General features: G+C 37.9%; 1 protein-coding gene across 7 annotated transcripts in view; it reads left to right on the top strand.

Annotated features, from left to right (window-relative positions):
- The window catches only part of DYM (dymeclin), a 382159-nt gene that overhangs the window by 284074 nt on the left and 74075 nt on the right, over positions 1-24010 (top strand). For 5 of the 7 annotated variants that reach the window (XM_021092922.1, XM_021092897.1, XM_021092904.1 and 2 more), the window contains one exon: positions 14821-15003. The exons of the other annotated variants lie outside the window; for them this stretch is intronic. In XM_021092922.1, the coding sequence (XP_020948581.1) occupies positions 14821-15003 (183 nt within the window). The remainder of the gene's footprint in view (positions 1-14820; positions 15004-24010) is intronic. 7 annotated transcript variants of the gene reach the window in all.

Raw genomic sequence — 24010 nt, 5'->3', positions numbered from 1 at the left:
GTTCCCAGGCTAGAGGTCTAATCGGAGCTGTAGCCACTGGCCTATGCCAGAGCCATAGCAACGTGGGATCCGAGCCGCATCTGCAAGCTACACCACAGCTCATGGCAACACCGGGTCCCTAACCCACTGAGCAAGGCCAGGGATTGAACCCGCAACCTCATCGTTCCTAGTCAGATTCGTTAACCACTGCGCCACGATGGGAACTGCAAAAACATTGAATTTTGAAAAACAAAATGAGGGAGTTCCTGTTGTGGCTCAGTGGGTTAAGAACCAGACAGTGTCCATGAGGATGCAGGTTTGACCCCTTGCCTCGCTCAGTGGGTTAAGGATCTAGCGTTGCCACAAGCTACGGCATCAGTTTCAGATCTGGCTCAGATCCTCTGTTCCTGTGGCTGCGTCACAGACCTCAGCTGCAGCTCCCACTCGACCCCTAGCCCAGGAATTTCTGTATGCCACAAGTGCAGCCATTAAAAAAAAAAAATTGGAGAGTTCCCTTGTGGTGCAGCAGGTTAAGGATCCAGCATTGTTACTGCAGTGGCTTGGGTCATGCCGTGACTCGGGTTCAGTCCCTGGCCCAGGAACTTCCACATACCATAGGTGTAGCCAAAAAAATTAAAAATAAATAAATTTTTGAAAATTTTAAGAAATGGAAATCTCTCTTGGGGTGAGAAGCACTGCCCTGCACTCCACTTGCTACCCAGTGTGAGGAGCCTGCTAAGGTGTAATAAGCTTGTTGGTGCTGCAGCCTAGCTGGATTTCCATCAGAACATTCCTTTTTTGTGAGTTCTCTGGCTGTTTTCCAGGTGTGGGAAAACATGTAAAGTTAACCCATGTCCCCTAGCAGCCACCATTATCTTGCCTTCCTGCCGCCAGTAAGCATGTTTTAAATAACAGACTTTCCAGGGTTCTACTTGAGGCTTTCTGGCCACATTCAGACCCTGTCCAAGACATGAGGAAAGTGGCCACACTCTTTTTCCCCAAGACATGGTGCCTTCTGCCCTCCCTCTCTGTCCTCCCCCTCACATTATTAAGGTTTCAGGTTGTCTCCTCTGGTCACAGAATTGATTCTTCAGCTATGATTTTGCATGTAAGAGAAAGCCGGGTCTTGCTATCAGAAGCTCGATATTTTGGGACAAATCCAGTTCTGGCTGGAAATAACATGGTCACAAAGCTTTTCAGCTTGTGTGCCAATGAATTTTAACAACACAGAGATAACAAGACTCCATCCCCAAATGATTGGCTTTGAAGGCCATTTGCACGTTAACTTTAAAGAGTCTTGCCCGTGCGCTTCCTCCCCCTCTTCCCTACTTTGGCAGAGTCCCATTAATTTTGTTGAAGGTTTTATTTTCTGCTGAAAATGCAGGAAATTCAGACAACTCTCTTGGAATCCCCCCAAAACTAATACAAACAAGATACATATGCTTCTCTTAAGGAAACTAAAAATAAATGATTTGAAACTATTTAACTGTGTAAATTCCCTCCTAAAAGGAAAAGGAAGTTTATACAGTGAAGCAGCCATGACTGCTGTTGACAGGGTAAGATACTTGCAGAACTGCCAGCTTGTCCTCCTGACATCAGCTCACTCCTTAGCACAGAATTTGTGCAGTGCTCATTACCGACACGTACAAGACCATCAGAAGCATCCGAAAATGGAGCCATTTCCTCAGGGCCTTTGTTTTTACATTTGAGATTTTCTGCAATAAAATAAGTATGCCTTTCCCCCCTTTTTTTGAGAGGAAAGTCTGTTTGACATGGGACTTATTCCTGGAATGGAAACTATACTAAAAAGAAAATGCCATGAACGAAAAAAGCATAATATTCACCAAGTATTTTGCTGCTCTACCAATGAGCCATCCGATTTTATTTCTGACAGAGCTAATTCTGGTTAGTTTCTAAAAACAAGTCTTTTTTTGAAAACCTTATTGCATAAATGTAAGTCAGTTTTTGCCATACACTTCCCTAATTGACCAGTTTTGTGAATTAATAAAACTAAGAGGTGTGATTCTTTGTAGTTATAATAATTGAACTAATTTATCTTTATGTTAGAAAAGCAGTATCTTTATGTTCTTTTTGCAATAATGTCTAAAATTAAAATGATTTTTCTCCTTAAAATACTTTAATGAATTTATTTTTATTTTAAAAAACAGTCGCATGGCACTTAGTATGTGTTACACTCTGTTTTAAGGGCCTTATAAATCCTATCTCATTTAACCTTCATGAAAAAAAAAATCAAATAAGAACCTTTTTTAATATCATTTGAAATTCTTTTTTTTTTTTTTTTTTTCTGTTCTAGGCCGCACCTGTGGCATATGGAGGTTCCCAGGCTAGAGGTCAAATCAGAGTCGTAGCCACCAGCCTACACCACAGCCACAGCAACGCCAGATCTGAGCCGCATCTGTGACCTACACCATACCTCACCACAAAGTTGTGGGATCCTTAACCCACTGAGCAGGGCCAGGTATTGAACCTGTGTCCTCATGGATACTAGTCAGGTTCATTCCTACTAAGCTGCGATGGGAACTCCTCATTTGAATTCTGACACTGAAATAATGATTAAATTAGAAACCTTTTAGATCTGTTTAACTACTGAGATTTAGATGATGTTATAATTTCATTTTATGTTTTTAAGTGTGTACTTGTTTTCTTTCTTTTTTTTTTTTTTTTTTTTTTTTTGAGCCACGCCTGCAGTTCCCAGGCCAGGGCTTAAACCTGTGCCATAGCAGGAACCAGAGCCACAATAAGAAAAATACTGATAACCCAATAGAAAATAAAGGATAAAATGTCTGAGTAGGTAGTTCAAACACATATAAAAATTCTCAATACTTATAAGCATATGAAACTATACTATCACTCATACTATTCATGACTTTAAACATTAAGGTACTGTATTTCACCCAAATATAGATCACGTAAGCTTTTAGTTCTGTTTACTGAGATTTAGATGATTTTGTGATTTTAAAGAAACCCCATTATCAAATTCATGCTGATTTTTCATCCTTTCACCGGTGATGATGATTACCCAATAATGCTTTTTTAAAATAGAGCATAAAGGATTTCATTTGTTGGTTGCCATACATAGTAGGAACCCACACTAAAATCTAGTCATAGTAGCAACTTGAAGATTCAAGATAAATCGTAAATTATAATTACTGGGATAGTTTTCTTTAGAAATTAAAACTAAGCAAAATTTGATATTTTATTTTGAGTGAATCAGAATCTCCTGGTACAAAGCTTACCCCCTGGCTCATGATTTATTTCATGACCTGCTTGGTGCAGTTGATCGCCCAACAGAAATGGAAGGATTCGCAAGAGCAGGGTTTCTAGGAAACAACGTCCACAGCAGTAATGTTGGCGGTTCCTTAAAGAATGATACAGTAGTGGTTAGTAGAGAACCCCTCCTTAAAAAAGAAATGAATTAGTTGCTGGGATTCTAAAAACGTACATTCATGGGAGTTACTGCTGTGGTGCAGAGGCGTTGGTGGCATCTCTAGAGCTCTGGGTTGCCGGTTCAATCCCTGGCCTGGCACAGTGGGTTTAGGATCCAGCCTTGTCTAGGTTGCCACAGCTGTGGAATAGGGTACTCCCTATGCTGTACGGGGCTGTTAAAAAAGAAAAAATAAATAAATAAACAAGACAAGGATTGTTTTTTTAAAAAGCTATGGAAAAGTACATTTATGTACTTATGTATCTTATCAAGATAATTAAATCTACAGAATTAATTACATCTGTTATCAGAACAGTCCAAATGGTGGGCATCTAACAGAATGTGAATAGAATAAGGCTTTAAACCAGTTAATACTGAGGGACAGTTGGAGTTGCTGATGGGCTTGGGAAGGTGGTAGCTCTGACAGCGGCGTAGAACAAAGGCCAATGAGCAGACGTACTAAATAATGGACTTCTGCTGAACCGTACCAGCTTTCTGTAACTACAAAAAAAGAATGAACCGGGATTCTCTCAAATATCTTCTACCCTCAAAGATAAGTTGGTTGTTCACTTGAAGTAAATGGTATAGAAAGGATTTGAGGCCTTAAGGGGAGTGTCAGGAGTGTCTTGATTAACTTCTGAGCATGTTTTTTAATTTTGTAATTCTCTGATCAAGTTCTAAGCTTTCTAACTGGATCAGAAAATAACTGGGTTCCTCAGTATTAAGCTAGAAAATTGTTAAATTGAGTAAAATAATATATGCAGAAATTAATACAGAAACCTCAATTCGAGGAAACATCATGTTGTTGTCAAGAAATAATCACTGTGAAAGTACTTATGGGAATAAATGTGACTGGCCTCCAGCAAGTACAAGCTGATAGGACTACTTGGTCCTGTATAACCCACATCCAGTAGGTCTAGCAGTTGTTAAATATTTTGGCCTAGTAATTGTTAAATATGTTGAATTTCAGCCCTGTGAATAACCAGGAAGGAAACTGACCTTATCTCATAAACAGGGTAGTTGGGCTAGGGTTGGAAAGAAGGTCTTTTTTTTTTTTCTCCGTCTTTTTGGGGCTGCACCCACAGCATATGGAGGTCCCCAGGCTAGGGGGCCAATCAGAGCTGTAGCTGCCAGCCTGTCCCACAGCCACAGCAACACAGGATCTAATCCTTGTCTGCAACCTACACCACAGCTCACGTCAATGCCGAATCCTTAACCCACTGAGAAAGGCCAGGGATCAAACTTGCATCCTCACGGATACTGGTCAGATTACTTTTTTTTTAAAGCAAAGACATTTTATTTATAGAGAAGAGGCAGTCATTTTTCAGTGGATTAACAAAATATTTCATTCTTTTTTGGAAAGGGCCTCCTAGAAGTTGCGTGATCTTTTGTATTCTTTTAGCTAAACTAATCAGTTGAAGGTTGCTGTGTGATTTTTTTTTTTAGTGATTTTTATTTTTTCCATTTTAGTTGGTTTACAGTGTTCTGTCAGTTTCTACTGTACAGCAAAGTGACCCAGTCATACATTTATACCCATTCTTTTTTTCATATTATCCTCCATCATGTTCCATCACAAGTGAGTAGACATAGTTCCCTGTGCTATTCAGCAGGATCTCATTGCTCAGCCACTCCAAATGCAATAGTTTGCATCTATTAACCTCAAATTCCGAATCTATCCCACTCTCTTCCCCTCCCCCTTGGCAACCACAAGTCTATTCTCCAAGTCCATGATTTTCTTCTCTGTGGAAAGGTTCACTTGTGCCATATATTAGATTCCAGATATGTGATATCATTATGGTATTTGTCCTTCTCTTTCTGACTTACTTCGCTTAGTATGAGAGTCTCTAGTTCCATCCATGTTGCTGCCAATGGCCTTATTTTGTTCTTTTTTATGGCTGAGTAGTATTCCATTGTGTGTAGGTACCACATCTTCTTAATCCATTCCTCTATTGATAGCCAGTGTCCTGGCTGTTGTGAGTAGTGCTGCAATGAAGATTGGGGTGCATGTGTCTTCTTCAAGGAAAGATTTGTCCAGATATATGCCCACGAGTGGGATTGCTGGGTCATATGGTAGTTCTGTATTTAGTTTTCTGAGATACCTCCATACTGTTTTCCATAGTGGTTGAACCACTAGTCAGATTCCTTGACTGCTGAGTCATGACAGGAGCTTCAGAAAGGAGGTCTTGATATTTCAATAAACCTAAATTATTTAGTGTTACATGTCAAAATATATGTCAGAAAATTGTAATCAACCACTCCTAATTTAAACTTTTTTAATTCCCAAATTATGTTTAATTTCTCATTTTTATTTTATAATAGTTTTATAACATTAAAATGTACAAAATGCTTTCTAGTATGAATGACAATATGGCAAAATATGATATATAGAATATCTTTGCTGTAATTTTTCCATATTACATTTTCAGTCAATTTGAGTAATGTCAAGAAACCTCATGTCCTTGTCATTTAATTTATAAATCTTCAGCTGAAAATAATCCTTAAAAGATAGCATTCGAATTAGAACTTATCGCAGAAACAATTTTTTTTTTCAAGTTAAGTAAAATACCCAGTATTTCCTTTAAATGTAAGTGGGTTGGTATAACTCCTAAGGAGCTTCAGTCAGATCGATTAATGCAAAATGAAAACTAACATGGAGTATGCTTATTGATGTAAACTTTGCAGTTTATACTTGACCTGACTTGGGAATAAAATAAATGGCCAATAGTTTAGTTTGGGTTTAAGTGAGCAGGTGCTCACTTAATGGTGGGGTACAATACCCTGTTTGTTGAACCAGATTTCTTATTAAAACATCAAAAATAAACTATCAATATGTTTGGAAGCAGAAATTGTAAGCTATCAATGGGTAATTCATTTTTGATACTTGTTTGATATATTAGGACCTATACTTAACATGAGTATGAAATACTTAATATAAAATTCTGCAGAAAGCTAATACTTTCACTTGTGTTAATAAAGCGGTCATACTGTCTTATTGGGTTGCTTTTACATGACTTTGAGAAAGAATTTTGAAACTCAGAGTCTCTTCCTCCTCTTCTAATTCAAGTACCAATGTGAGATAAAAATACAATTGAGAGAACTCTAGTCCAGATTATGTTGCCAGTTTCCAGTATGAAGGTTAACCTCTTCCCTTTGCTCCAAGAACACAAAAGTAATAGATGAGCTATCTCCATAACAGAAGTAGCTATCTCCATAACAGGAGAACATTTAAAACATGTGGCCACACCCCCAAATGAGATAGCTACTTCTTTTTTTTCTTTCTTGCTTTTTAGGCCCACACTCACGGCATATGGAAGTTCCCAGGCTAGGGTTGAACTGGAGCTACAGCTGCTGGCCTATGTCACAGCCACAGCAACGTGGGATCCAAGCCTCATCTGTGACCTACACGACAGTTCATGGCAACGCCCAATCTTTAACCCACTGAGCAAGGCCAGGGATCGAACCTGCATCCTCATGGTTACCAGGTTCGTTACCAGTGAGCCACAATGGGAACTCCTGAGATGGCTACTTCTTGATCAGCTAGAAATAGAAAAAGCCTTCAAAGCAGACAGCAAGGTCTGAAGCAGTGAAGCTGCCAAGCTCCAGGTCTGGAAGGAGGCAGGAGTGGCCGGGAGCACAGCTGCTGCAGGGCAGGCACAGCACTAAAGGTGCCCAATGAGAGGCAGCACATTAGTGCCAGGTTCCCTGCTGGAAGTTGAAAGCTAGAATAGATCACTCATTGAGATCACTTATGTAAAAGATCCTGGGGAGTTCTCATTGTGGCATAGTGGAAACGAATATGACTAGTATCCATGAAGATGCAGGTTGGATCCCTGACCTCGCTCAATGGGTTGGGGGTCTGGCATTGCCATGAGCTGTGGTTTAGGCCAGCAGCTGTAGCTCTGATTCAACCCCTAGCCTGGGTACTTCCATATGCCACAGGTGCAGCCCTAAAAAGAAAAAAAGAGAGAGAGAGAGAGAAAGAAAGAAGGAAAGAAAGAAAGAATTCTGAATAGAGGTACTGGTAATAATGACTATTAAGTTCTGTGTCTAGGGAGGTGGGAGGACACAGAACCAGCCTCGCAATGGGATCTTTTGAGCCCTGTGTCTTGGTGATGGACGCTGCCCATGCTACCTTCAATGTGACTGCGGGGCAGCAGCCCTGGCATAACCAACAGTGAGACCTAGTTTCAGGGGGCTCTAGGAAGCTACTGCATGACCTGTGGGAGGGTTGGGGTGGGAATTGGGCCACATTAGATGAACCTACATAACCAAAATTCCAAAATCCACTGAAATCTGGCTAAATGCTAAGAAAGACAGCCAACGTATTCATGATCATGATTACAGTAAATTTGTCCAAAGAGATCCAAAAATGAACTGAATAATTTCAAAATTATTTTAAGTATTTTTTGTATCCTCAGAAATGAATATAATATTCATTATATTATGAATATAATTAGGGATATAATATTCATTAAGAAGAATAAATAATTATGAAATAAAAACAGGGAGAAATGAAGCAAGAACATGACTCAGAACATTTTAATTAGAAAGCTTAGAATGAAAAATATGGTCATTAAAACTGAAAGCTCAGTAGACAAAATAAATTCTAAACAGGCAGAGTTAGTAAGTTGGAACAAAATGAGAAAAAAATTATCAAAATTATCTTTATAGAAGAGACTTGGTTGTCAGATGAAAAGTACACTCTGAATATGGAGCAGGATAAAGATAACACCTAAAGCACATGATTGTGAAACTCCGGAGTGTTAAAAGATGGAAAGTAAATCTTAAAAACTATCAGAAAGATTATCTACAGGGAAATAATAGATATACAGTAAACGTCTCAATGGCAAAAATAGATGGCAAGAGAAAGGGAACTTTCTTTAAAATGTAGAAGTATCTTTAAAATGTAGAAGAAAGTAACTGTAGGAGTTCCCTTGTGGCACAGTGGGTTAAGGATCCAGTATTGTCACTGCTGCAGCTTGGGTTTGTACTGAGATAAAATAAAATGTAAGAGTGAATGCAAAATAAAGACATATTTCAGCCACACGAGGATTAAAAGAGTTTCTTGTCCTTAGACTTCATTGAAAGCACTACTAAAGGACGTACTTCAAAGAGAAGAAAAAGTAAATATGTAGAGGCATGGGATGCCAGAAACAGTGGTATGTGCTGAAATTCATATGTAAATTTAGTTATCCCTTGACTTTTTAAAAAATTTATCAGAGTATAGTTGATTTATAGTGTCTTGGTTTCAGGAGTACAGCAAAGTGAATCAGTCATACATATGAATCTATCCATTCTTTTTTCCCACACAGGTTATTACAACCGTTGACTTTTAAAGAAAACAGTTTATAGGCTTTTATTAAAGATGAAATTTAAAACCTAGGCAACTATAAAAAAAAGCAAGGGAGGACGGAGTCAGGGGCTTACTAATCAAGGAGAAGTGAAAGTGTGTTAACTTCCTTGGATCTTGTTCAGGAGGGGAATAGCATTTTTATTTTTATATTTTTATTTATTTTTAATTTTTAATTTTTTTGGCTACACATGCGGCATGTGGAAGTTCCTGGGCCACTGATCAAACCTGCACCACAGCTGCAGCAACACCAGATTCTTAAGCCACTGTGCTACAGGGGAATGTCCTTTTTACTTTCTTTCTTTCTTATTTAAATATCAGTATTTTTAAAGTTGGGTATGTATGTTAAATTTCTAAGGGCTACCTCTGTGAGAATAGAAATATGCTGTCTTTAGCCAGTAACCCAGCAGAGAAGAAGAGGAGCCAAGGTAATAAAAAGCTTTATTAATTCAAGAGAGGCTAGAAAGGGAAGACAGGTTTGGAAGAGGTAAATTTATAAAGGGTGGTAAACAGAAATGTGACAGATTATCCATCCCAGAGATGATGGCAACACCATCTTTTGTCTCATATATTCTGCCTCACATGCTTTTATTAGAACTTTGCCACTCCTCAGTAAATAATGTGTGGCACCATTGGTAGTAACTCTTAAGTGGCAGTGACACCAAGTGAGTTCCAAAATTAGATCTCTTGGAACCTTCACACCCTGAGGAAGCTCATGGAGCCCAGAAGAGTCCATATGAAGAAGATTCCCCACCCCCAGCTGTGCCCCCAGCTCACAGCCAGCACCAACTTGCCCACCATTTTATGATAGCAAGCTATCGTAAAAATAGCTTCTCCAGCTCCCAGTCAAGCAGCCCCGTGAAGCCACATGGAGCAGAGACAAACTGTTCTCACCAAGGCCAGCCCGAATTGTTAGCCAAACAAATGATCACTGCTCTTCTAAGCTGCTAAGATTTGAAGTACAGGCATACCTCAGAGATATTGCAAGTTTGGTTCCAAATCACTACAATAAAGTGAATATCACAATAAAGTGAGTCATAAATTTTTTCTTTCACATTACATATAAAAGTTATATTTACACTAAGTCAATTGTGTGCAATAACATTATGTCTAAAAAAATGTACATACCTTAATTTTAAAATATTGCCAAAAACTGCTATCATCTGATAAGAGAAGGTGGCCACAAACCTTCATTTGTAAAAAACACAGTATCTGTGAAGTGCAATAAAATGAGATATGCCTGTAGCTTGTTACACAGCAGTAGATAACTGATATAAGGTCATAAAATAAGATGATAGATACAAATTCCAAAGATATCAATAATAACATAAGTGGAAGTGGGAGTTCCCTGATGGCTCAGCAGGTTAAGGATCTGGTGATGTTATGGGAAATTTTGACATAACTGTTAAAAACTGATGAATCTTTCAGGCAGTGAATATTAAAAGAACAGTTGGGGAGTTCCTGTTGTGGCTCAGCAGGTTAAGAACCCAACTGATATCCATGAGGATATGGATTTGATCCCTGGCCTTGCTCAGTGGGTTAAGGATCCAGTGTTGCCACATGTTGTGGGGTGGGTTGCAGAAACAGCTCAGATCTGGCATTGCCATGGCAGTGGCATAGGCCAGCAGCTACAGATTCAATTTGAACCCTCATGTGGTAACTTCCATATGCCACAGATGCAGCCCTAAAAAGTAAAAATAAAATAACAATTATACTTGGGAGAAAATGAGGGCAAGCTAGAGCTTTCCTACATTGTCAGTGTAAATATGTTGCCATCGCTTCTTGAGCAAAGTCTGGCAACATCTGCTAACATTACAAATACAACCTTTCAGCAGTCCCTCTCCTGGAATCTCTCCCAGAGAAACAAAAGTGCCCATATATAACAACAAATCTACCAGGATGCTTATTGCAGCCTTGTTCATGGAAATAGGAAACAAAATTGGATGCCCATTAGTAGGAAAATGTTGTGATAAATTTTACATATTTTATGTGAACTATAAACCTATAGTACATTGCTGCTATTTTGCTTCTGAAATCAGTTTTCTTTTTTTCTTTCTTTCTTTTTTTTTTTTTTTTTTTTCTTTTTAGGACTGCACTCACAGCCTATGGAGGTTCCCAGGCTAGGGATTGAATCAGAGCTACAGCTGCTGGCCTACGCCACAGCCACAGAAACGCCAGATCCAAGCCGCGTCTGTGACCTACACTGCAGCTCACAGCAACGCCAGATCCTTAACCCACTGAGCAAGGCCAGGGATTGAACCCACAACCTCATGGTTCCCAGTCAGATTCGTTTCTGCTGCGCCACAACAGGAATGGCAGTTTACTTTTAGAATGATTTCAAATAAAAATGCCTTTATTTCCTTGTGTATATCCACCGCTCTGTCTGGCTTCATATTCCTCTTGTCTGAAGAAATTCCTTTAGCATTTTTTACAGTGCAACTGCACAAGTAATACATTATCTCAACTTCTTTCAGTCTGAAAAAGTCTTTATTTCACCTTCCTATTTGAAAGATATTTTTCTAGCTATAGAATTCTTGCTTGACTCTTATTTCAACACTTTAATGATGCCACTCCAAATAGATTGGCTTGCATAATTTCTCATGACACGTCTCTTAGCTTTGTGACTCTGTATTTAATCTTTTTTTTTTTTCTTTTTCCTCTTCAGCTGCCTTCAAGATTTTCTTCTTCTCTTTAGTCTTCAGTAGTTTGAATATGATGTATCTAGGTGTTTGGTTTTTGTTGTTGTTTTATAGGGAAGTGTGTGCTTTGGGAATACTTTGGGGTTATTCTGAGCTTCTTGGATCTGTTGTTTGATTCTTTTGTTGTTTTAAGAAAATGCAGCAGAAGTTGGCACATAAATCAACTATAATTTGAAGAAAAAAAGAAAATACTCAGCCATTATCTCTAAAAGATTCAAGTCTACTGTTGAACCTGTCTAGACATTCTTCACTTCTATTACCAGCTTTTTTAATTCTAGCATTTCCATTTCTTACTTTCTTAGTTTTCAATTCTCCTAAAATTCCCCATCAGTGCAACATATTGTAGACTCATAGTAGATTTTGTAGATCATAGTTCTTTCAAATTCCTTATTTGATATTTTCAGTATCTATATAACTCTAAATCTTCTGATTATTTGTCTCTTGGACATGGATTGTTTTTACTTGCTTTTTTGTCTCAAATTTTTAATGAAATTAAAGCTGGGCATTCTGCTTAAAATAATACAAGTGGAGGTAAATTTTATGGAAATAAGTATACCTTTTTCTCTGTTAGACCAAGGGTGGTCTTTTCTATAAGGAGCCAGATAGTAAATATTTTTCATTTGGTAGGCCATACAGTCTTTGAAGTGAAGTGTACTTTATCTGATATTAATATAGCCATTACTGCTTTCTTTTGATTAATAATTGCATGATATATTTTTTCCGTACTTTTACTTTCCATCTAACTTTACTTAAAATGAGTTCCATTTGAATGAAGTTTCTTATAGACTGCATATAGTTGGAGCATATGGTTTTTATTCACTCTGTCATTCTTTGAGTTTTAATTATTGTATTTAGACTATTTACAATTAATGTAATAATTGATATGTTAGAGCTTAAGTCTACCATTTTACCTTCTTTTCTGTTTGTTCCTTGTTTCCTTCTCATCTGTCTGTCTTGTTTTCCTGCCTTCCTGTGGATACCTGAACATTTTTTTTAGTGTTTTGTTTTTATGTATTGGTAGTATTTTATGTACACTAGCTCTTTGTATAGATTTGTTCCATATGTTTTACATGTGTAACTTGCCACAGTCTAGTAACATTGACATTTTCCCCATTCAGGTGAGATGTAGAAACCTTCCCCTCTTTAAATCCCTTTGCTCTCCCTGGTTTATAATACAATTGTCTCAGGTGTTCCTTTACTTCCATTGAGATCCACATCGGACATCGGCATAATTTTGGCTTCAACTGTCAAACATAATTTAGAAAATCAGGAGAAGGAGAGTGTGGTATTCGCCTGTATTTTTGCTCTTTCCATTGTTCTTGCTTTGAGTTTTGCTGTCTTACAACGATTTCATGTTCAGAATCCCAAAGACCATTAACTCTGAGGAAACAGAAGCAAAGTAATAGGCTTTCTGTCTGTAAATCTGAACATTGGAATGACAGTGAAGAAAAACAAGGTTATATTCTGAATTAGACAGTTTTCTTAGAATTGGCAAGACCCTGCCACTACTTTATATTGTGCAAGTCTATTGATTTAGGGCGATAAAGTGATAAGAGTACAAATTAGGCTCTATTAATTGAAGGGCGGAATAAATTCTAAATCTCCTTCTAGATTGGCCAGTCTATAATTTATTACATGAAATTTATATGTATCACTATACTAAGTTCAAAAGATTTTTTCATTGTTAAATTTTTTTTTCCCACTGTACAAGGGAATCAAGTTATCCTTACATGTAAACATTACAATTACATTTTTTTTTCCCCACTCTTTGTTCTGTTGCAACATGAGTATCTAGACATAGTTCTCAATGCTACTCAGCAGGATCTCCTTGTAAATCTATTCTAAGTTGTGTCTGATAAGCCCAAGCTCCCGATCCCTCCCACTCCCTCCCCCTCCCATCAGGCAGCCACAAGTCTTTTCTCCAAGTCCATGATTTTCTTTTCTGAGGAGATGTTCATTTGTGCTGGATATTAGATTCCACTTATAAGTGATATCATATGGTATTTGTCTTTGTCTTTCTGGCTCATTTCACTCAGTATGAGAGTCTCTAGTTCCATCCAGGTTGCTGCAAATGGCATTATGTCATCCTTTTTTATGGCTGAGTAGTATTCCATTGTGTATATATACCACACCTTCTGAATCCAATCATCTGTTGATGGACATTTGGGTTGTTTCCATGTTCTGGCTATTGTGAATAGTGCTGCAATGAACATGCATGTGTCTCTTTTAAGTAGAGTTTTATCCGGATATATGCCCAAGAGTGGGATTGTGGGGTCATATGGAAGTTCTATGTATAGATTTCTAAGGTATTTCCAAACTGTTCTCCATAGTGGCTGTACCAGTTTACATTCCCACCAACAGTGCAGGAGGGTTCCCTTTTCTCCACAGCCCCTCCAGCACTTGTTATTTGTGGATTTATTAATGATGGCCATTCTGACTGGTGTGAGGTGGTCTCTCATGGTAGTTTTGATTTGTATTTCTCTTATAATCAGTGATGTTGAGCATTTTTTCATGTGTTTACTGGCCATCGGTATATCTTCTTTGGAGAAATGTCTATTCAGGTCTTTTGCCCATTTTTCCGTTGATTGATTGGCTTTTTTGCTGTTGGATTGTATAAGTTGTTTATATATTCTAGAGATTAAGCCCTTGTCGGTTGCATCATTTGAAACTATTTTCTCCCATTCTGAAAGTTGTCTTTTTTGTTTTCTTTTGGGTTTCCTTTGCTGTGCAAAAGCTTTTCAGTTTGATTAGGTCCCATGGGTTTATTTTTGCTCTAATTTCTATTGCTTTGGGAGACTGACCTGAGAAAATATTCATGATGTTGATGTCAGAGAATGTTTTGCCTATGTTTTCTTCTAGGAGTTTGATGGTGTCCTGTCGTATGTTTAAGTCTTTCAGCCATTTGGAGTTTATTTTTGTGCATGGTGTGAGGGTGTGTTCTAGTTTCATTGCTTTGCATGCAGCTGTCCAGGTTTCCCAGCAATGCTTGCTGAATAGACTTTCTTTTTCCCCATTTGATGTTCCTGCCTCCCTTGTCAAAGATTAATTGACCATAGGTGTCAGGGTTTATTTTCTGGGTTCTCTATTCTGTTCCATTGGTCTGTCTGTCTGTTTTGATACCAGTACCACACTGTTTTGATGACTGTGGCTTTGTAGTATTCAAAAGATTTTTTACTCAAATCCTTTAGTAACTGATAAAATTCTAGAAATTCTTGACAAAAATAATCTTAAGGGGTCTTCTGTGGTCTTTCCAATACTGTTACAGTTGTAAAGCAGTTGCCCTCATTCTAATTTATTCTGTGACAAGGAGAAAAACACTGACTATAGGGATTTCCTTTCTTTATCAGGCACAAGACCTAAATGTCATCGAAGAAGTGATTCGAATGATGTTAGAGATCATCAATTCCTGCCTGACAAATTCTCTTCATCACAATCCAAACTTGGTGTATGCACTGCTTTACAAACGCGATCTCTTTGAACAATTTCGAACTCATCCTTCATTTCAGGATATAATGCAAAATATTGATCTGGTAAGTATAAATGGAGATAATTATTATGACTCTTTTAAAAATATTAAAGTATAGAAAGTTTAACAAACCTTGATAAAAACTACAATAGTCTCTTGAATACTAACTAATCTGTGTGTTCTGCTGTAACAATTTTACCTTCTACATATGTGTGTATGTATTGTATATAGACATATATATATATATACATGTGCACATATATGTTTAGAAGAATTGAAATCATACTTTTTATAGTTCTATATTCCAGCATTTTTACTTAACATTATTAACATTTTTCTGTGATGATATCAATTCTTTTAAAATCTCACATTTTAATATCTATTCAACCTATATTATAGAGGTCCTAAAATACATTTAAACTCTTACCCCATTGCTTATTTGGTTGTTGCTAATATTTTGTATTAATCCATAATTAATAGTTTATAAATAATTTTATCTCACCTTTTTAAGTTATATTTTGGTTTAGTCTTTAAAACTGGAATTCCACTACTTTTTCCTGTCAGACATATCTGTATTTTTAAGACTCAACCTATGTCAGATTGATTTCCAGAAATACCATACAATTAATGCCTCTGTGTATCATCTTACACTTGTACAAGTGGTCTGTGAGAGGATCTTTCTCACTATGTTTTTGTAGCTTTGAGTATTAGGATTATTTTAATATTTGTCTATATCAAAAATAGTATTTCACTATTGTTTTATAATTTTTAATTTTTATTTCTTTCATCATTAGTGTGATTGGACATTTTTCATAGGTCTATGAACTTTTGCTTCCTGTCCTTTTTAAAAATGTTTTTCTGCTAAATTATCTATTACTGTATTAATATTTTCCAATTCAGTTTGAGTTTACAATATTTCTTGTATAGCTAATCAGGTTCACAGTGTTATGCACAAGAGGAAATCCCTGTCCCTGTGTTACTTAAATTTAGGAAGATTTTTAAGAATTAAAGTATTGCACAAATATAAATACATAATTTCCAGCATAAGTAAGCACATACATACACCTTTCTCCTGGTGCCTCATGATAGAATTTGCTGTATAATGTGTATCAGGCCAAACCATTTCTTTTGGGGTATAGCCATTTTACTCTCCGACCAGTGGTGGATAAGAATTCCTGGTGTTCCCATCATGGTGCAGCGGAAACGAATCTGACTAGGAACCATGAGGATGTGGGTTCGATCCCTGGCCTCACTCAGTGGGTTAAGGATCTGGTGTTGCCCTGAGCTGTGGTGTAGGTAGCAGATGCTGCTCAGATCTGGCGTTGCTGTGGCTCTGGCGTAGGCCAGAGGCTACAGCTCCAATTTGACCCCTAGCTTGGGATCCTCCAAATGCCATGGGTGCAGCCCTAAAAAGACAAAAGACCAAAAAAAGAAATTCCTATTGCTTCACATCCTTATGAACACTTAGTTTGTCTCTTTTGTAAGGCATCTCATTATAGTTTTAGTTTGGATTTCCTCTTTTGTAAAGCCTATTCAAGTCTTCTGTCAGTTTTTCTACTGAGTTATTTATGTAGATTCTTTGTCTGTTGTGGACTCTCAGCCTTTCTTGGTCATGTTTTACAAGTAGCCAGTCACTAACACAGGTGCAAACTTTCTGACATCACTCTAAAACTCTTCTCAAAATAGTCAAACATCACATTCTCGGTTCCATTCTTTTCTTTGGAGACCTGCTTCCAGCCCCAACCAGGTTGTACTCTGGTGCATCCCAGCTGTAGCTTCTTCCTGGGAATGTCTGTCATCTGTCTCCTTTGCTTGGCTCAGCCCCTGTGCCTTCCTTTTTCTTGATTTGTTGCTTCATATTGGTGGAGCATATACTCCAGTAGCTTTCTGGGGGAAGGGTGTATGTGAAATAGGTTTTTTTATTTTCTAATGTCTCATGTCTAAAAATGTTTTTCTTCTCTCTTTATATGTGACACATTGTCTTTGGAAGCTCTTCCGGTTGCTTTTCTTACTGTGTTCTGAAATTTCATGATATGCTGTGCCTTGGTCAATTGCATTTGGTTCTTGGAGGGCCCTTTCTAGAGACTCATGCTCAGAACTTTCAGATATTCATTTTAATTCTTTCTTTCCTGTTGTCTCTGTCTCCTTCTGTTTCCTCTCTATGAAACTCCTGTTAGAAAGGTGGCCATTTCTTTTCAAGCCCCCAATGTCAAGATCACTAAGTCTTATTTCTTGGACTGATCAGTGTCCTCATATTAATAGTTTGCCAGGCTCCTGCCTGGCATCTGTAAGCCCATCTGTGAGGGTTTTAAAAGAGACTAGATAGAAATTGGGGGTGGGGAAGAGAGGGTGAAAGTGACAGCTTCCTGTCTCCTTCCAGGATAGCAGCAATGTATGGTTGGACACATGGACTCTGATCAAATGTAAGATATTTAAGAACATCTCTATCCATTCTCATAAGCCAGTTTGCCCAAGTAGGTTAATTTTTGCTCATCCCAGTAGAATCTTAAGTACTTGTTAGGTACTTAATTGAAATCAGCTTTGGGCTATAACCAGGCTCCCATTCTAGACTCTTAGCACATAGGTTTTATGAATTGCTAAATACTCTAGAATCCACTCAATTATGCAGTTTAACTACAACCATGTATACGGTTGCAAATCTGTTCATTGACTTGCTTCATATCACTTCTGTGTAATGATTGCTGGTAAACAAGAAATAAAAATTAAAACTCTTGAAGTTCCAGCTGTGACACAGTGGGTTAAAATATCTGGTGTTGCCACAGCTGTGGCATAGCTTGCCAGCTGCAGCTCAGTTTCAGTCCCTGGCCCAGGAATTTACATATGCCATGGATGTGTCCATTAAAAAAAAAATTAAAACTCTGCAGTCAGTTTAATTAGTGTTTTCATGAGCCTTCCTTAAGTTACCTCAACTATGTACCTAATGGTTGCAGCTATAGCAAATTATTTTGCCATGCACACACTTGTCATTTTCCAAAACCACTATCAATATTATTTATTTATTTATTTTGCCTTTTTTTAGGGCCACACCTGCAGCATATGGAAGTTCCCAGACTAGGGGTTGAATTGGAGCCGTAGCTCCCCAGCCTATGCCACAGCCACAGTAATGCCAGATCTGATCCATGTCCATGACCTACACCACAGCTCATGGCAAATGCCAGGTTCTTAACCCACTGAAAAAGGCCAGAGATTGAACCTGCATGCTCATGGATACTAGTCAGGTTCTTTACTGCTGAGCCACAGCAGGAACTCTGATATCATTTAGGTTTCATTAACAGACTTGGGGTAGCCAAGTTGTTATCTTTGCAGTTAGGATAAGTGAGAAACACCATTCCAAATGAGTGTGTTTATATCTTAGAATTAGACTTGACATTTCTAGTCTTTAATTAAATTCTTCCTGTTATGAACCAGTACTTCCATGTAGATTTGTTGATATTTAGGATGTGTGAGAGCATCCTCAAGCTGCTTCTCAAATATTTCTTCTCTGGCCCCATGTCCTTGTTAACTCTGGGTTTAATGGGTATAAGCATTATTGTCCTTTTAAAATTGTCCCTTTAAAATTGACGATATTGTTAACAAGATAGTGAAACGGATGCCCAAGGGACATCCATCACAACTTATTTCTGCCTTCTTTTGTTGCCTAGATGCTTTTTGACAACCGGTAGTCTGTAGTTCACAGTCCAAGAATGCGTATTAGTGTGTATGCTTTGATGCGAAAACACCAGGCACTGAAAAATGTTTACCTCTGTGGAAAAAGTAAAGTCCATAGGGGGAGTCTCCTGGGGAAGTGCTATCCCTTCTCTGATCCCAGCTCTCAAAGAACCTATCCAGACAGGAGTTTCTGGAGAGAAAAGTAGGTCTCTATTTCTCCTAATAGTGCATTCCTCATAGGGATCTCGGCAATTACAATGTTGAGAGGAAATCACTTTTCTCTGTGAAGACAGACTTTTCGGGCCAGCTTATTTCTAAGATGCCAGTTCTAGCCAGCCAATTCATGGATTTGTCCAAATACATTTCTAGTTTCTTGCTAGTACCATTTTGGGGATTGAAACACTGGAATTGAAAAATTCATTGTTCATGTGAGTAAAGCTTCAACAAAAGCCATTCTCTTTTACCTGGGAAGTTGGCCTTGGGTTAAGCAGCTTTTAGCTCTGTTCCCTGGAAGTCTGATGAAGTGGAATGTCAGCTGCATTACTAGGTAACACTGCTGTGATCAAATGAGAATATGATAAAATGACATTTGATTGGTAAGTGTAGTCTAGACTGGAAGGACTGAAGCTTTGGGCTTCCCTGAGTGAGAAAAATCATAACCAGGCATGTCCTTTACAGGGATGTAGAAGCTGAGATTATCACAAGAGGTATTGGCTTCTATTTGGGATATGGCTTCTTAGTGAGGGTGGCTATTGGATCTCACATCAGAGCTATCACTTGAGGGTCCAAAGACTGGCCCTGAGACTGCTGCGAGCACTCCAAGGGAAAGCAGAAGCCTGTAACCGTGCTGTTGACATGCTCTTTTTCCTGTCCTTTTGTCCTTTTAAATTAATCTGATGCCAAATGTAGCCTGTTATATGAGTCTCTTGATGTCTAATTGGGTCTAAGAATACCACCCCAGAATGGGCATGTTTTCTTGTAATATCTCTCTCAAGTTCCAGGGTTTATCCAGATCTTTGAATTATAGAACTACACCATATGTCCTTTTTAGCCTTCACATTTCTGACCTCATAATCTTCATTGTTTTAGTCTGCCCTTTTGGCAAACCCCTACCCCGTCTATCATAACTTTTTGGGGAGGGGTTTGAAAGTTCCTGGGCCATAACAGCGACTCAAGCTTTGAATCCTTAACCTGCTGCGCCAGGAGAACTCAGCGGTGACATTTGCCTTTCCCTGGACTTCTTTGATTTCAGTTTCTTTCATCAGTCCTTCCTGTCTTTTTTCTCCTTTTCTCCTTTCCTTCCCCCCCCTCCCGCCCCCCGGCCCCCGTCTCTCTTACTCACTCTTTCTTCCTTTCTTCCTTTGGATAGTCTCCTGAACTGTGCACAGTTTATGTCAGATAGTCTCTATCTGCTGTATATTGGAGGGAAATGTTTTCTTTTTAATTGCCAAAACCTCTTTTCATAATAGCCAATTTTTTCCTTTTGTTTCTGATAAAATACTCACCCAGAGTTATTTTTTCTCTCGTCATAACTGTAATAGGTATTAGATCATCACGTTATGACACATCGTTTGGATTTATTTGGCTTTAAATGTTTAAACCACATCAAAAATTGTTTGCTCCCTTTCTATTCACTTTATCATTAGCATTGCTTGCTTTTATTGCATGCTTTCTAAGCAGTTATGTGAATTATCTCTCTTAATCTTCATTAAAAAATAAACTTCATTAAAAAATAAATATATGAGGTATATTTCATTTTAATTTTCAATTATAGATAAAGAAAACAGCTTAGAAATATTTAACTTGCTTGTGCTCACACATTCAGAAAGTAATAGAGCCAGAACTTAGACCCAGGCAATTTGATAATAAAATCCATATTGTAATCATAATGTCTAACTACTATCCACATTCACTAAAAGTTCCTACAGTTTCTCATTGGTTTGCCTGTTCACTATCTGAAACATCTGAAAACATATCCAGGAATTGCACTGTTTTCTTTCTCCGTGGAGTTCACTTCTGATGTCAAATCAATCTTTATAGCACCAGTGGTGAAAGCAATGTTCTTTTCTTGGTAACCAGCCTGCTGACATCCTTAAAAATATCCCTGAAGGACCATGTTAATTTTTTAAAGGACACACAAGAACCATGCAAAGGATTTAAACTATATCAATTTGAAAATCAGTCTCCTTTAGAAAAAGCAAAAAGCAGAGAGAAGGTGAGGAAATAGAAGGGACCTCACTGTTTATCTCACAGTGTTTAATCACATGGAAATAAAAGCAGAGTGTTAAACTGAACTTACATCCAGTGCTCACTTTCATGTTCTTGTCAGAATGGGCTCCTTATCAACACTCTAAATCTGTTCAGTGAAAAATGCATTTAGGGGGTAAATATTTGGCTGTGTGCTGTTATGCAGTTCTTAAAAATAGATAAATTTATGCCTAAACATTTTTGAGTACCTAATAAGTGCTGGGAATGAGGCTAAGTGCCTTTGCATGCATGAATCTTTTATTCTTTTTAAATTGGTAAACTAGTTATTATCCCGCTTTACCAGTAAGGAAGCCAGCAGTCTGAGAGAGGGCTTCCCAGGTGATTTTAACACAGATTCCCCACCTAAGAATCTTCCTCTTAGATAATTATCACATATTTGCATAGGGTTATTTGCATACACATTATCTCATTTGACCCTTAAATTATCCCCACGAGGAAGGCAGAACAGGGCTTGAGCGTGAAATGGTTGGCTTAAGGTCACTTAGCTAGTAAGTCACCCAGCCTTGAATCTAGATCCACTCATTTTAAACTCCATATTTTCAACATTCATTTGGATAAACCCTAAGATTCCAAATGAGCAGATTTTCCAACAACTTTTTGTTGAATTCTGTCATCCAGAATAGTGTTGGGCACACTGGAAATTCATTCAAAATCATTTTAAACTCTTTTTACATATTTTGAAAAGAATGCCAGGGTAAAGATATAAATAACATCTCTGTTTTGTGCCTCTTTCAGCACTTTACCTTCCCCTTCTCTCCCCTAAATGCTCCTGAAATTTTGACTTAAGCAAGCCATTGCTATTCCTTCTTTCATGGAGTTAACCTTGAAAAGTGTTGGTAGAGGAGACTATGAATCTACCGTTATTTTTAGCTGACAGGGAGTCGAGAGTTGATATTTTTCATTAAGACATTAAGCAGTATTGAATGTCTGAGACAGGAGTGACTAACCTGTGAGTACTTTTTAACTTCTGCAGAAGGAGTTAGGCATGTGCTTTTCAAGTAGCCGAATTTCTGTTAGCTGCTGGTACATACCTCTCCCATATAACTCATAAGACGATATGATCTGACTAAATTAAGCAATAGGACAAAATAGAAATACCACCCCAAATTAGAGAGGGCAGGAAAGAAATTTCATGGCTGAATATAAGTAAAGAACAGAGCCAATGAACAGTAATAGTTGTATGGTAAAGGCAAGAACTATTTTTATCTTTGGACAGTGTAAAATTTACACTATGTGTTCTGTATTTCCAGACTTGACTGTCCTTAACTGAGCTCCAAACTAGTGCATTCAGTTGCCTGTACAACAGTCCCACAAATATTGAACAGGGTTAAATCAGAATTCTGTATTTTCTTCAAATAAAATCATACACAAAATGAATCAGCTTTTTCCTCTCTTCCTTAGTTCTGTAAGTGACATCAATATCTACCTTGTTGCTTAGGCCAAAAAAGAAGAGGAATAATGAGTGCTGTTTGGAATAAGGTTGGGAAATTGCATATCTAAAGAGTGCAGTCATAGAAGACTTCTCTCTGAAATGGTGCATTTGAGCTAAGACTTGAAGGAAGTGGAAAATGAAGGAAGTGCATGTATCTGGAATCAGATGGGTGTAGGTTGGGATTATGTCTCTGTCTCCCTCTGGAGAAAAAGGGGGGCATGCTTACTGATCACTAAGGGATTTGGGTTCCCTAAGCTCAGCAGTTGCAGGGGTCATCTCTCTGTCTTCAGATCACCTTGTGCAGCCCCACTTAATCAGTGGACAGATCATCCAGACAGAAAATCCATAAGGAAACACTGGACTTAAATGGCACATTAGACCAAATGGACTTACTAGATACATATGGAACATTCTGTCAAAAAGCAGCAGAATATATAGTCTTTTCAAGTGTACATTGAACATTCTCCAGAATAGATCATGTGCTAGGCCACAAAACAAGTCTCAGTAAATTTAAGAAAATTGAAATCATAACATGCATCTTTTCCAACCACGATGCTATAATACTAGAAATCAACTACAAGAAAAAAAAAAAAAAAAAAAAAAACCACAAACATATGGCGGCTAAATAGTATGCTACCAAACAACCACAGGGTCACCAGAGAAATCAAAGAGGAAATTTTTTAAAACCCTGGAGACAAATGAAAATGGAAACACAGTGATCCAAAATCTGTGGGATGCAGCAAAAGCAGTTCGAAGGGGAAAGTTTATAGCAATACAAGCCTACTTCAGGAAATAAGAAAAATCTCAAATAAACAACCTATCTGTTTACCTAGAATTAGAGAGTGAAAAATAAACAAAACCTAAAGTTAGTAGGAGGAAAGAAGTTATAAAGACCAGAGCAGAAATAAATGAAATCAAGGCGGGGGGAAAAAAAAGAAAAAGTCAATGAAATGAAGAGTTGATTCATTGAAAAGATAAAAAAAAAATTGATAAACCTTTAGCCAGACTCATCAAGAAAAAAAGAGGACCCAAATCAATAAAATCAGAAGAAAAACAAAAAGAGAGAAGTTACAACCAATACCACAGAAATACAAAGAATCATAGCAATTACCACAAATAGCTGTATGCCAATAAAATAGGAAACCTGGAAGAAAGGGAAAAATTCCTAGAAATGTATAATTTCCCAAGATTGAACTGGGAAGAAATAGAAAATAAGAATAGACCAATTACCAGTAATGAAATTGAATGAGTAATTTAAAAACTCTCAACAAATAAAAATCCAGGACCAGATGGCTTCATAGGTGAATTCTACCAAACATCTAGAGAATTAACATCTAGAAGAAGGAACATTTCTGGACTCATTCTTTGAGGCAGCATCACCCTGATACCAAAACCAAACACAGACACCACACACACAAAAAAAAGAAAACTAGGAGTTCCCGTCGTGGCGCAGTGGTTAACGAATCCGACTAGGAACCATGAGGTTGAGGGTTCGGTCCCTGCCCTTGCTCAGTGGGTTAACGATCTGGCATTGCTGTGAGCCATGGTGTAGGTTGCAGACGTGGCTCGGATCCCGAGTTGCTGTGGCTCTGCGTAGGCCGGTGGCTACAGCTCCGATTAGACCCCTAGCCTGGGAACCTCCATATGACGCAGGAGCAGCCCAAGAAATGGCAAAAAGACAAAAACAAAACAAAACAAAAAA

Source organism: Sus scrofa, chromosome 1 (assembly GCF_000003025.6).
Source record: "Sus scrofa isolate TJ Tabasco breed Duroc chromosome 1, Sscrofa11.1, whole genome shotgun sequence".
Lineage (NCBI taxonomy): Eukaryota > Metazoa > Chordata > Mammalia > Artiodactyla > Suidae > Sus > Sus scrofa.
Note: the sequence above shows the minus strand (reverse complement) of the source record. Positions and strands in the feature narration are given on the sequence as shown.